Here is a 14642-nt window from a genome sequence, read left to right as displayed (position 1 = left end):
TCAGAGCATGAGTGAGGTCATCCGTGGAGCAGTGCAACTGCTACATATTCAGGCTTGGAGAGCAGATTTGTGATCCAAAAGTAGCCATTCAACATCAGTATCTGACCTCACTAATGTTCTTCTGAACCAGTCTCATTAAAAGCTCATTGAAAAATTCCAATATCTGGTGTAAACTCATCCTAGAAGAGTAGAACCTGCTTTGTAGCAAATACAGGGCAATCTCCCAGTGCATACTCTTGATTTAAAATAAACCACTGTGGGAAAAATGACTCTGGAAGGCCTTCCAACTTTCCTCTAGACTCATATGTGGAGTTTTAGAGTAGTATTTAATCTTACTCATGTGGTTCACCAGCTAGCTGTAATAATATATGGCCTCCTTCTTTCTACATGCATTGTCCCCTTGTTTGGCTCTGGCCATATAGAAGCAATTCGTGGTTCTACAGTTACTGAATGTGGTCCATATGCCACTTGTCATACATTGGTAGCCCTCTTTCACCCTGTTCTTCAATGGTCAGGACCACCAGAGTGTTGCATTGGTATGAGTGGATCAGACACAGCAGTGCTGCTAGAGTTTATAAACCCCACTAATCCACCAACCAAAAATATACAGCTGACAGCATCCTGATGATGGACTAGAGGATGACCAACACAAACTGTGCAGTCATAGATGAGCTACTGTCTCTGACTTTACATCTACAAGGTGGACCAACGAGGGAGGAGTGTCTCACAGAGTGGACAGAGAGTGGACACAGGGTTTAAAAACTCCAGCAGCACTGCTGTGTCTGATCCACTCTACACCAGCACAACACACACTAACACACCACCGCCAGTGCTGAAAATGATCCACTATCCAGATAATAGTCTGTTCAGTGGTGGCTCTCTGAGGGTCCTGACCATTACAGAGCAGGGTGAAAGGGAGTAACAAAGTATGCAGGGCAACAGATGGCCTGTCTGCACAATGGTCCACTGATTTTTTCCCAGACCAAGGTCCAAACAGGTATTACCAGAGCTTGAGAACAATGACGACTGCCCAATGTTCCCAGATGACTAATAAAAAAAACTGTCCTAGATACTTTAATTTTTGTGTGATCTATCTTAAACATTTTTTCTCAGTTCTAGTTCCTACAACCAGAGTGTCCTGGCACCATGTTCTACGGCTCCACATCTGCCAGCATGTCACTGCCTTCTAAGAACCGTCTGAAGCGCCAGAGTCGTACATTCACGCAGGTTTTATATCGGACGCTAAGTTATCGGGATCGCCGCTCTGTCACTGACCTCCCTGAGCAGGTCCGTGATGACCCCGCAGAGCTTTCCACCCAAACCTCTGCCCCTGGAGTACTTAAGATCTTTGGAGATGAAATTAGCGCTGGTGCTAATTATAAGAGTGTTCTGGCCACACCCCGATCCAGTGCTCAAGAGCTTATTAAGGAGGCGCTGGAACGCTATTCACTGAACAAGGCTTCGGCCACCAACTATGTGCTATGTGATGTCATTGGGCGGTTTGAAGGACCAGAGCGTCGATGGCGGACTGAATGTTTGCGGGCGCTAGGCAACAATGAAAAACCCCTCCTCTTGCAGGATTTGTGGAAGCCCAAAGAGGGATTTGCCCGCCGCTTTGAGCTGAGGCGAAGAGCAGAGGTGGAGGAGCTGGCTGCCAAGGAGAAGGACACGGTGACCGCAGGTAATGCATACACACGTTAAGGCAACAAAATTGCAAAGATACTGCATTAAAAGCAATGTCACTGTCCAGTCCTTAGAACCCAATGATTGTCCACATTTTTTCTACATTCAGTTGGTGATTCCTTGGTTCAGTCCTGTTGGAAGCTGGGATCATTGCCCGGTGGATATCAAGTGCTTGGCTGAGAAGCATTGCACTATATAGGCATAGCTCTTTCCTCAAGACACAGGCATACAGAACAATGATCCGAATCTTGAAAGTTACTTTCTTCCAGGAGTGGAAGACCAACTCTAGTTCATGAAGCTAATGGCTTGCTAGTCACCAGGAGCAAGCAGGTGCTTATTTACCACACTATGACAACATTGAACCTTGTGGAATGAATTGCTTGAGAGGAAAATAATTAAAATTGACGTTCTCTACATCCTGTGATGGTGTTGTCAACACAAATGATTTATGAGAGTGAAGGTATAGATTGTAGAATCTTTTTCACAAACTGTCCAGAGCTGTTTTGCATGTAGGTCAAAAACTGTGTTTTCACTTGGCCATAATCCTCACATCTGTCTTTTCCAAATGTAGGTACTGCATCCAGATTTGAGTTTTCTTGCAAAAAGTACCAAGTAAATTTTGTGGTCCATGACCTTTTGTCATTTGTCTACTGAGCAACAGTGAGAGGGGCAGAAGTAGTAGGGACAACTTTGGGGATGGATCTGCGTAACTTTAGGTCAGGAAAGTTGTCAAGCCACAGTTTTTTGCATATTTACTTGTGCAGATCCAATTACAATGCATATTTGTCTACCTTGGGTTCGGGAGCTAGAAGGAAACCCGCACCAATTACAAATGTGGCTATGCTTAGCTTGAGAAAAGATTGAGTTGCTGTCTTTATTTCTGTTGCTAAGACCTTGATCAGGAATCCAGAAGAGACTTGGGACTTTACTGAAATCAGTTTTTTTTTCAGGATATACAGTCAGAGACTTGGGCAAAAGTTTCTTGCATCTTTCCATCAGATGTTGTTGTTGTCTAGGAAAAACTACAGATATATAAAAGAGATTATCTTATTATCCCTTCCCTTTCAGAGATTGAGACTTCTTAGCTATGTTGAACAGATTCATTTGCTATACCCGAATGCTAGGATACTAAGCTACTACAAACTGACCAAACCTGAATTTGTCTTATGGTAGAGCGTTTGAGCAGAGCATTTGCCTTTTCCATGGGATATTCCAAGGGTACATCAGGTCGGATCCTACCCGCTGGGGCTGTGACCTTAACATGTGCAGACAAGGTCAGAAAGGGGGTGGATGTAAAGTGCTGCACATTGTTACCCACTCTCCAGGACAAACAGTAGTTTCCCAATACCCTGCCTCATCAACAGATTAATGAGGTTTTCACTGAGGTTTCCATTACAATTTCAGAGTAAGTCACATTTGATGAAGGTCTCTTTACACATCTCTTATTTTGCCTTTTGTTAGCATTTGATCCCAGCAAATGCCCTTTATATTTTTGATCATTTCATGATGAACGGACCATAAGTAATGCTCCATTGGTACTTCAAAAGAAACCTTTTTGTATTACCTTACCTCACACGTAGAGAAGTTTTTTGTCCTCTGTTGTAAAGTAACCATTTTTGAGCTACTCAGGGATTTGTGCGGTGACTCTGGTTTATACCAATTACGTAGCAGTTTTTCACACATAATGATCTGAAGCTAAAAGAGCTACCTAGCACCATTGTTGCTCCCTCCTCTCTCTTCCCACTGTTCTCTCTCCTCTGCTGTACTGTCTGCCTCAGCATTCGCTAAAGACACTGTGAATCCCATGAGTCCAGTTCACAGACAAGCAGGAAGGAGGCAGGATAACAGCACACTCGCAATTCCTCTAGTGCCCTGACACTTACTGCAGCTACCAGACTGCCAGTTATTAATAAATATTTCCATAATGCCCTGCATTAGCTTTAACTACTTAAAGACTTCTTGGTTGTACTTTGGTCTGATATCCTAATACAGCTCTTGCACCTCTAACATTTATTTAAATTATTTATTTTAATTTATTTTACCCAGTTATGTCTACAACTTCAGTTGTACCCATGTCCAAATGTTAGTTCAAACTTACCGGTCAAACATAGTGTGAAGCCAAACAACACATCTTTTCAAACTGCAGCTAGTGCAGTGCCCTGGTGTTGCTCACCATGCTTGGAGGAGAACACTAACTACCCAGATCTGTTATGTCAGCTAAAACAGACATCCAAACTGGCTAGCACTGTGATTGTCATGAAGGGAAAATTAGGGCCATCCAGCACACCAAAAGAGAGCGATACCTGTTATGCTGTCTTGGACTCCCAGCCTCAGATGCTTGAGGTATAGCTGGGGGTCAAAGCAGTGACCTCCCGGTGGTAAGGGACAACAGTTAGACCTCTCTTCTGATGAACAAAACATGCAATCAAGATCAGTGGCAAACCTCTCCAGCCCTAATAGATTGTTGTAAAATGAATCTAGCTTTAATTCTACGAATGTGATTGGCTGAGCCATGTCATAGGCACTGTTTATGGTGCCCCCATTGTAGATGTGATATAACACCCACAGTTATAAACTACACAGATTTCTATCTCTTTTTATCCCTCTCTGTCTTTCCTCTTCTTTTCTCTCTTTTCCAGTCTCTCCCTCTCTTCTCCCTCACTCACTCTCTCTCTCTCTCTCTCTCTCTCTCTCTCTCTCTCTCTCTCTCTCTCTCTCTCTCTTTGTTAGCTGTAGTGCTAAATTACAAATTTAACAAGGAGTCTATTCAGCCAAAACACAGAGTAGAAGTTAAATCAATATCAGCAGCACCGTTACTCTGGATAATTTATCCTCTGCCCGGTCTGCTATTCTTCTCAGCTGTGTGTGTGTGTGTGTTTGCGTGTGTGTGTGTGTGTGTGTGTGTGTGACACTCTAGACATTCACAGGTGGGAAAGCTAAACTGTCTTTGTGTAACAAGACCCTGCTGAACCAAGCCATTGGAAAGAATTCCGTCAGTCGTCTGAATGTCTAAAGGTTTTTAGACACCTCTTTAAATTAGTGAAACTGTTAACTTTCACTGACCTTCCCTCAGTTGTGTCACAGTGTGCAAACATCACAAAGAAGAGTGTGACATAAAATGAGATGTTGTAGAGCGGTCCCACAGGAGGCTAAGATCACCTTGCCCAATGCCAAATGTAGTCTTATTTGCATTCCCTGACTTCACTGATGCCCTTAGTCCCCATCCATAAGCAACCACAGACTTTTCTATTTATTGCAGAACTCACCAGAGCCTAATGCCTGAGCCTAATGTGTATTTTCTGTGTTTGCTGAACCATGTTTCATAAAAATATTGAGGGTTTGGCATATATTTTAAATGTGACTCATGCACAACACAACTGGGCTGTTGGTTTCTTCCGAGCGTGTTGAGCTCCAATTACAAATTATTGTGTGTGTGTGTGTGTGTGTGTGTGTGTGTGTTATTAAAATGAAGGTAGTGAGTATTCAAGTATAGAGTATAGAGTACGCTATATAATTTAACACTGGTGAATCTGTATGTACAGTTTACATTTTTTGGGCTACAAGGAAAAGCCTTGTGTCCTTTATGAGGAAGGGCACATGAAATGTTGCCCGAAACATAACAGATGTAACATTATTATGGCTTTGTTTCAAAACAGAGTACATGACCCATGAGTCTAAAGTACTCAAAGACTTATACTGAGTAGAAGGTATATTCTGGACACAAATGAATGACTGCCTCTCGATTTCTGAAATCGAGTGACATGTCCAGCTTGCCTGGTCTTTTTCCATTTCATAGACTTTACAGCTCGTTATATTTTTCAACTAAGGTCTTTTAGCATTGTGCTTATTGTTATTTTCATGTTCACTGAATAGCTTCTCATGTCAGAGAGATTCCTGTGTGTTCTCCTTCACCTGAAGGACTTACAGGGGAAAACGAATGTGCCTAGACATGGGATTTAGGAAGATAAACAAAGGTGGATGGATGGGGAGATTACTCTTGCTCATCGCTGTTAATCCGCATACACACACACACACACACACACACACACACAAACACTCTCTCTAAATGGGTGACATATGCCAGGTGGCCCTCCACACAGAAATCAATAATTCACTGATGGATTACTTTAAGGTACAAAGTAAGCTTCCCTCTGAATTCTCCGTGGATTCATCAGAGAGAGTCTTTGTAAATCAAATGTGTACGCTTTATTTCTACTGTAAAGAAAGTTCATGTAGCAGGGTCTTTTTCCAAGTCATTGTGGTCAATTCTTATTGGTCCATTCAAGGCGGATTTTACATTAACCTATTTAATTTGTCAAAAGTGGACAATCTGAAAGTCAAGGAAGACATAAGGTGACATGGTGGTTGTTTTTAACAAGGCATGGTCACAAAATAATGATATGTCACCATGAAATCATGGTTTGAGACTGCAATATAATATTTTGAGGGCACAAGATATTATGTTGATGCCATGAAATAATATATTTTGGCCAAAATGTAATGTACTGTGGCCATTAAATAAAATATAGTGGCCAAAATGTAATTTAGTGTTGCCATGAATAATATGATACCAAAATATAATATTTTGATAGCATCATATCATATTTATCATAAAATAATTTTTTTTCCAGCCAAAAATAATATTGTGGCCATGAAATAACATTTTGAGGCTATATACTGAATCCACAAAATACTATAATGTGGCCTCAATTTATTAAATTGTGACCTCAATATATTACTTTTGTGGCCATGCTTTAGTAAAATGAGCCACCAGGTCACCTTAGGGTCTCCGCAGAACCAAGTACTCAGTCCCTTTTTTCTTTCAGCACAGTCCAAACAAGGGTCCAGTGTGAAACGGCGCAGTAGACGGGACTCTCGTTGGGCAGGAAGAGTGACAGGGGTCACCTCTCCGGTTAATGAAAGTGATGTAATCCGGGATCTGCTACACTTGTCCGAAGGTTGCGGAGAGAGAGAGAGCAAGAGTCATGGAAGATAATTGAGCTGTCAAGCAGCCGGTGGAGCTGTGTTGCGGATGGGGCTGTAAATCTCAATGTCTCATTACTTTAGGAAGTGATTCACTGCATCAGGGTTTCAACATTACTGCAGAAGTTCTTGGTACAATATGAAACGCTTCAGCATACAGTAGAGTACCAACTTCTTTACAGTGACGCTGATAGTAACCAGACGTTTCAATACTGCTCAGAACTCTCAATGAACACACTCAATTATTCCGAATGGTTATATGTAATAGTCATATTTGTATAGAAGTCCTAAATCTGAAAATCATAGGTTGAGTTGGGGACTACTATGCCTCACCACAATCCTGAATGTATCCCTCCACCATGATTAGCTTATTGAAAATATTTTTCAACTGAAAATTTGGAGCAGGGCGGCACGGTGGCGCAGCAGGTAGGTGTCGCAGTCACACAGCTCCAGGGACCTGGAGGTTGTGGGTTCAATTCCCGCTCCGGGTGACTGTCTGTGAGGAGTTGGTGTGTTCTCCCTGTGTCCGCGTGGGTTTCCTCCGGGTGCTCCGGTTTCCTCCCACAGTCCAAAAACACACGTTGGTAGGTGGATTGGCGACTCCAAAGTGTCCATAGGTGTGAATGTGTGTGTCTGTGTTGCCCTGTGAAGGACTGGCGCCCCCTCCAGGGTGTATTCCCGCCTTGCGCCCAATGATTCCATGTAGGCTCTGGACCCACCGCGACCCTGAATTGGATAAGCGCTTACAGATAATGAATGAATGAATGAAATATTTGGAGCATATTTATTTTGTTATAGTATCCTTTTGTCTGGGAGCTTTAACTACATTTTGGACGTCTGCTTACCATCACCACCACTGTGTACAACTCTGACTCCCAAGAGTGTAATTGTGGACAAAAATGAATGCATGCTGTGTTGGGTATTATTGTGTTGATGAATACAAACCCATTTTTAAATGATGTAAGATAGTGGGTAAAATGCAAATAAATCCGAAAGCAGTGATTCTTAAATCCACACACATTTGTTTATATATAAAAATATTGTTAAGCACATCATTATATACACACTCACTCAATCACTTGTTTACATACTCCCATACTGATTCACTCACATACTTAGTCACATACAAACACATACATACGCTCACTAACTCCCTCATTTACTCGTGCACACACTCACATACGCTGCATTGAAGGGGCACTGTTTCACACATACTCACTCACATTGAGGGACTGCTGCTCCACAAGGGGGTGCTATTAGAGTTCTACGTTGTTGAAGCAGCAGTATGTTTTTTGGAAATTGTAAATATGTTACCAGCATTCAACTCGGAAAAAAACAAATATGTACAAATTGAAACATTTATAAACCAAGACGCTTAATTATCTTTTTTATTAAACAAATTTTACTAATCACTGTTTTCTGCTTTGACCTGCATTTTACATTTTCACTGTCCCAAAATGATCTGGAACTGGGTTAGAAATGTAAGCCAATCATTTTTGTCGCCTGTAGTTGTAGAGACATATTGTCACGATATGAACAAAGCCTTGCATCTCTCAAACAAATAATAATTAAAAAAAAACTGAATAGAAAAACAACGACTACATAGAAATGCATATATTTATTTATTTATTTATAATAGCGCACTAATCATTACATTTTAATGCAACATTTACACAAATTATTGCTTAAAAAATTCAAAATAAAAATGGAGATACAAGGTTTTGTCCCAAGTGTGATGATATACACGTGTGTGTGCTATTTCCTGACATGTGGATGTGTTCTACTTTGTTGTGCTGTGATGTTCACCTGCTCCCAGGTCCTCACACACACTCTCCTGGGTTATCGTCCACCCTGAGTAGAGTGGGGCAAGGTAGAGCCCACCGGAGCTCCCCCCGGGGCTGGCGCGTGGTACTGCCCGGCACTCCCATTCTTAAAGGTGGGGACAGTCCTCAGGTATGGTGTCCACCACCATCACACCCCCTCCCCACCCGCGCTGACCACCCTTCTGCCTGACGTCCCACTGCTCATTCCACATTTACGTTCACTGTAGGGCTGCATGGACAGTTATTTATTTTGTTTATGGTAAAGGAGCAATTGGTTATTTTTACCCTAGAAATGATCAGATGTTATTTATGAAATTATTTATTATTACTATATATGTGTATAAGGGATGAAAACCGAATTGCTTTGTAGTCTCTTTGTAGTCCATAGATTACAATTAAAACAGGCGTTGTACACAGTTTTTGGCTCATCCAGTCCACTAGGTGTCAGAATAGTGAATGTATAATTAATGGAAGAACACTCAGGGGAAAATGGCTGATTGCTCCTTTATTATTAATAACAGTTATGGTTTGTTCAGGTCTCAGCAGAAAGAATGGTCAGTGCACCCACAGCCAGGAGTGAACAATATGAGGACAGGGTTTCATTTGAAGCAGGAAAGCTAAAGAAAAAGTGTGTTTTCATGAGTAACATCATAAATATAATGTAATTGTACGTATTAAAAAATACTGTAATCTTCACAGCTGTAATATTATTCACAACAACACATTGTCCAATATACCGTTGCTTTTACAGCAGACAATTAAAGAACAAAATAATGTGTTTAAAATCAAGCTGTCTGTAGTAAAGTAGGCAGGGCAACTGAGAGGCCAGTTTTAAGGCTACGTTTACATTACAAGCCTCATTTATAAATTACGATTATTTGTTCAGGTCAGATCAGATTTGGCAGGTTCACATTCATAAATATAAGTGGCCTGTATCTTTCTTTAATGAAATGGCATAACATCACAGATTGATACGTTTAAAGGTGAAGTTCATGATTTTTGCCAAATAACATTAAAAAAAAAGATTATGATATTTCCTTAGCTTGTCCTGCTCTCCAGTCCGTTTACACGCAAAACCAGTCTAATGTGTGTATGAAGCCCTAGTGTCAGTAAATGGATTAAAAAAAACAAAGTGTCTCGGTCCGGTGTGCTAGGCTTTCTCTCTCTGCTCAAGGCTGAGAAATGGCATCTGGAGGTTTTTAGACAATGGAGAGTTTCCAAATGTTGAAAAGCACCAACTGCGATGATGATAGTGTACTATTCCTGTTCCGTAGGTTAGTGCCTTATTTTTGTTGTAGTTACTACTTAAAGTGGAACTGACTTAATTCTGGAGTGCGCTAGCTGCGTGAAAGTAAACACAGACCCAAAGGGCAATAAAACTAAAAAACTGGAGTTACAAATGAGTTTCTGTGGTAATTCACATGGTGAATAAAAATTTACAGTCAAGTTAAACTCCAACCAAAAACAGCCGTTTCTTCACTCAGATGTACTCTTCCCCCTGCTGAGCTTCTTAACATAAACAAACAAGGAAACAGCAGTTCCCCACAACAGTAGACATCTCCTTTAATGCACGCAGACTCATTTATAAACAAGAAAAATATATATATTTGTGAGAACTTGAACGTAGCTTAAATTTAAATGTATTTATTAAAATTATATGTTGCTATTGTTCCATTTCTGGCTGACCACCCGCAGATGAATGATTTGCACATTAGACCAAGCTCAGGTTCTAGGCCAGATGCTTTTCTTGATGCTTTACTGTCACATTACTTTTTGAATATATTAAAGTTATTGATAAGACTGTGGATAAACATGCTGCCATTTTATAGCCATACCCTATAAACCATTTATTATTGCTTTATATTATTTATTCCTCATCAGATTCCTCGTAAATGTCCATCGACTGGGATTTTAACAGTTATACCCCCATCAATATATACACATCTTCTACCATTTCATTTCCATCTATTGTGTTGTTAATATACACATATTAATACCTTAGCACTACAAAACAAGGAAAAAAACGCACTGATATTATATTTTCTATATTGTACACCTTTGTTGTTCCAGCTTCCAAAACTCCAACCCCAGGTAAATAACAGCTGTTGAACCTTGATAACCAGCTGTTCATGTGCCTTTTAACCTTCAGAAGTCAACTGTAAGGAGTAGTATGTAAATGCAGTTACTGTAACTATTTTAGTGCAGTGAAAGGCTACTTTTTAACATAATAAATGGCATTTACAATTGGGTTACTTTTTATGTGGATAAAATGTTACAGTGTTTTTCCTATTTTCCTGTATTTTCTATTACCTATTTACAAATAAATAACTTTAAGGAAACGTACTGTTGATTAATTGGAAAAATTGTGATTCATATTTTCAACAGAAATCCATCACTTGTGTCAATTAACTACAAAGGAATTAATATTTTATAATTAAAATAATATTTATCTTTGGCAATATCAATGACTTCTAAGGGTTAATCTCTACCCACCTGTAGGACTCACTTCATATGCCATTTAAATGTGTTTATTTTATTACTTAAAATGCTTTCATATGCATTTGTGTCATGTTTACCAAACTTTTGGTTCGTTTTGAGATTTTCTTAGGACAGTGACCATAACCTTCTCTGATTATTGGTCAAAAAACATATCTCATGCATTTGTAGTCGCTTATTTGTTATTTGATGGTATGGATCTCTGTACATTTTCTTTTTCACATATCCACCAGTTAGTATTATCATTTTCAGAAAACACACTAGTGTACATTGGCCTTTTGGTATTGCAGTCTGTGTTTATAAACTTTGTCTTGTTCTATTTTACAAAACCTGTCTATTTGCTTCCATTTGCAATGATTCTACAATGCTCTGCGCCATCCATTTTACAGAAAAGCACATGCTGCACGTTTCTCTCTTGGGTCCACATTCATGCATTTGAGTTTTCAGGCATTATTCAGCTTCTCCTTTGAAAAATCCTGGTGTCAGATTTTGGTAACTGTCCAGTGTCTTGTGAAGGTCATAATTTGTTGCTCAAAGACAGAGTGTAATGTTAAGGTTGAATTCAAATGTAATGTTCCTGTACTGTAGCTCAAACTTAGATTTTTTAGGGAAATTGAAAGAAACACAACACATTTAATGGTCAAAATGTTTTATGAAGTTCATCTAAGGTCATACATAGACACTAGGTATTATATTAAGCTCAAATCTAATTTGAAATCATTGTAACATTCGAAAAGTTTGATATTCATATTTTTAATGTTCCTCTAAACAGTGACCTATGACGTCTTCATTTTGTCCTTTTTTTTATCACAATCATCTGAAAAACCCACCTTTATCAGCACCAGCTCACTGCTATGTGATATTTTCTATGCCCTGTTTGGAATGTGTCTTTTTATTTTCTTGATGGATGGTCGTGTGTTTGTGCATTTTGGCTGCATCATCTTTGGTCAGTAAGGGTCAGTGTAACTCAGGATGCAGCTCAGATTAAACTCCACTTTGGAATGTTAAGTTTGCTGTTAACCTCTTGAACCCTAAGCTTATTCATCTGAACATACGATGTAACTACTTTGTAAGGACTATGTTACTACTATGTTTGAACTATAATTTACTGCTATTGGAAGCTACATGGTACCTGGCGTAAACCTACATTAACATTTATAAATGCTTATAAAGGGGTTGCTAATTTTTACTCATTAAATCAACAGAAGCATGTAGTTTGACCAGAGGTGTCCATACTTTGGCATACAACCATATGTAGGTTGGGAGAGTTAGAAACACTGCTGTGGTTTAAGAGGTTGAACATTTATTTTGTTTGGGAAATGAATGACTTGCAATGCAAAAAATGATGTCTTGGCAAGTGACTCAGTGATATATACACAGTGATCAGGCAATGACAAGAAGATAGATCAACTAAATCTAATATGATTTCACTTTTCAAGACGTCATTTTTTGCAGGGAACTTTGTAGTTGACTGTATGCGTTTTTGTGTGTGTGTCAGATATAAATGCTCAGGCCCGGAAGCTTCAGCGCAACCGAGCTAAAGGGACTATGACCCTGCACCATGGATCATCCTTCTGCCGCAGCCTTAGTGAGACCAGCCTCAACCTGGTGGGCATATCCGGAGACGAGCCCAAACGCTACTACTCCACCCTGCCCGGCCCGGTTCGAGCTCGCTCCGCTCGGGAGGCCGAAATACGCAAGGAACGGGAAGGGAGTGGTGTGAAACATTCCCTTTACCACTCCCCTCATCTGCTGCTGCTGCAAGGCTACAATCGACAGGTCAGTCAGTCTGTGACAAAGTAAGAAACATTATGTATTGTACGTACTGTAAATGCTACCTGGTATTAAATCAAGTAAGTTCCGTAATCATCCCATGCTCAGAAACCTCATTATAAAGTCAGCGGTGCTGTCGTGTAGTTGACCTACTAGGGCATGGTCAGCCTCCTGATCGAGTTGCCCTGTGGTGAAAACCAGAGCAGAACAAGAACACAATTAGTGCTGTAGGAATGAAGTAGTATAGATCTGCAAGGTGTGTGTATAGTAAATACACAACAAGGAGCAGAAGTGTATAGATTAGCCAGCAAAAAGCAAGGACTACTACAGGATTCCTATCATGACCTAGGTCAACATAAAGAAAATATAGTGTGAGGCAAGTGAGCACTGAACATTTGGAGTCTGTAGTCACTCACGAGTTGGCAATGGTAGGTAGGCAGGAACCTCCAAATACTGAGCCTTGTGTTGGAATGGGTATTGTCAGTGTCAACCAGAAACAACTGGTTGGCTTTGACTACTACAGATCCAGGCCCTTGGACTCCCAGGAGCTCTGAAGCTCAAAATATGGGACTCCTCTGTTGATGGGAAGCTTGCCAGAGTGGTTATGTGAGCCAGGTCTGGTCTGATGCTGTACCAACTGAGACATCCTGATTTACAAACCACCTCAGGTCAGTTGTATCTTGAGATTGTGTTTTCAGGCTCTGCAGGGTCAGCAATTCCCATCCCTTAAGGACAAGTTCACCTTGTTCCTCCAGGTTGGTTCCGAGTAGTGTGTAAGGCTCTCCGTCGCTTAAGGGCAAGGCCAGCCTTTTCCTTCTGTTTGGAGTTACCCATCCACAGTGGTTTCCCTATTTTGAGTTCCAGTGAACACAAGCAGACTAGTGGTCCTCTGTGACAGTCAATCTTGAGGGTGGGATATGTAGATACTCCATCATGGTCAAAATTGGTCTAGGTGGAAGTCAAGCAGGGTCACACTTACTTAACTAATCTTTGCAAATCTGGGAATAATTCCTGAGAGGATTCAAACATTGAATGTTTATTATCATTGTTCTGATTTCTTATCTCGCTTGTGTTTGACAGGACTGCCTCGTATACCTACTGAACCGAGAGCAGCACACTGTCGGTCAAGAGACGGCATCAGCGCGTCCAAACATCTGCCTGTCGTCTCCGGACATCCTGCCGCTTCACTGCCGCATCCGTCGGGCCCCTCCCAGACGCTCCTCCTCATCTTCTTCCTCCTCGTCCTCAGACCCAAGGCTTCTCCTGGAACCCGTTGCCCATGGCAACGTTTTGGTCAACTTCTCTCGCATTGAGCGTCCCACACCTCTCCGTCATGGGGACCTGCTCTCTTTCGGTGCTCATTACATCTTTCTCTACAAAGACCCTCTGAGTGCAAAACCCCTCCCTGCACAGTCCCTCACCAGATTGCGTGCTCTGGCAAGACTCTATGACAACGAAGGTGGCGGGGCTGAAAAGGGGGAGGCGTGTCGCATGTGTGGGAGTGTCATGCGAGATTCAATGGGGTCATCTATCAAGCGCAACTCCAAACCCATTCTGCGGAACTCACAGAAGCGGAAATTGGTGCTGGAGTTTGAACGGGCTCACGAGGATGCTCTGGTGAACCGGGTGCTGACGCTGATCGAGCCCAGTGGAGATGACCACAAGTTGACGCCGGCCTACCTGCTCTGCCTCTGCATCAAACACTCTGCCAATAATTTCCCACCAGGCAGCTTCGGGAAACTGCTGCTGAAGATCGCCAAGAGGATTCAGACCATCGCGTGGGTCAGTGCTCTGTTCGGTATTGGTTTCAGTTTTATGCTATTGGGCAGACACACTTATTCATAGCATTCATTCATCTTCTGGATGTGCTTCAACTATATATGG

At 41.2% G+C, this 14642-nt stretch overlaps 1 protein-coding gene across 2 annotated transcripts in view; it reads left to right on the top strand.

Annotated features, from left to right (window-relative positions):
- The first annotated feature begins 1113 nt into the window (after positions 1 to 1113).
- The window catches only part of radil (Ras association and DIL domains), a 29585-nt gene continuing 16056 nt past the window's right edge, over positions 1114 to 14642 (top strand). For both annotated transcript variants that reach the window (XM_066661724.1, XM_066661723.1), the window contains exons 1-3: positions 1114 to 1681; positions 12484 to 12764; positions 13839 to 14540. In XM_066661724.1, coding sequence (XP_066517821.1) covers positions 1147 to 1681; positions 12484 to 12764; positions 13839 to 14540 — 1518 coding nt within the window. In that variant the 5' untranslated portion in view covers positions 1114 to 1146. The remainder of the gene's footprint in view (positions 1682 to 12483; positions 12765 to 13838; positions 14541 to 14642) is intronic.

Source organism: Hoplias malabaricus, chromosome 2 (genome assembly GCF_029633855.1).
Source record: "Hoplias malabaricus isolate fHopMal1 chromosome 2, fHopMal1.hap1, whole genome shotgun sequence".
NCBI lineage: Eukaryota > Metazoa > Chordata > Actinopteri > Characiformes > Erythrinidae > Hoplias > Hoplias malabaricus.
The sequence above is the reverse complement of the archived record's forward strand: the minus strand, read 5'-3'. Positions and strand labels throughout refer to the sequence as shown.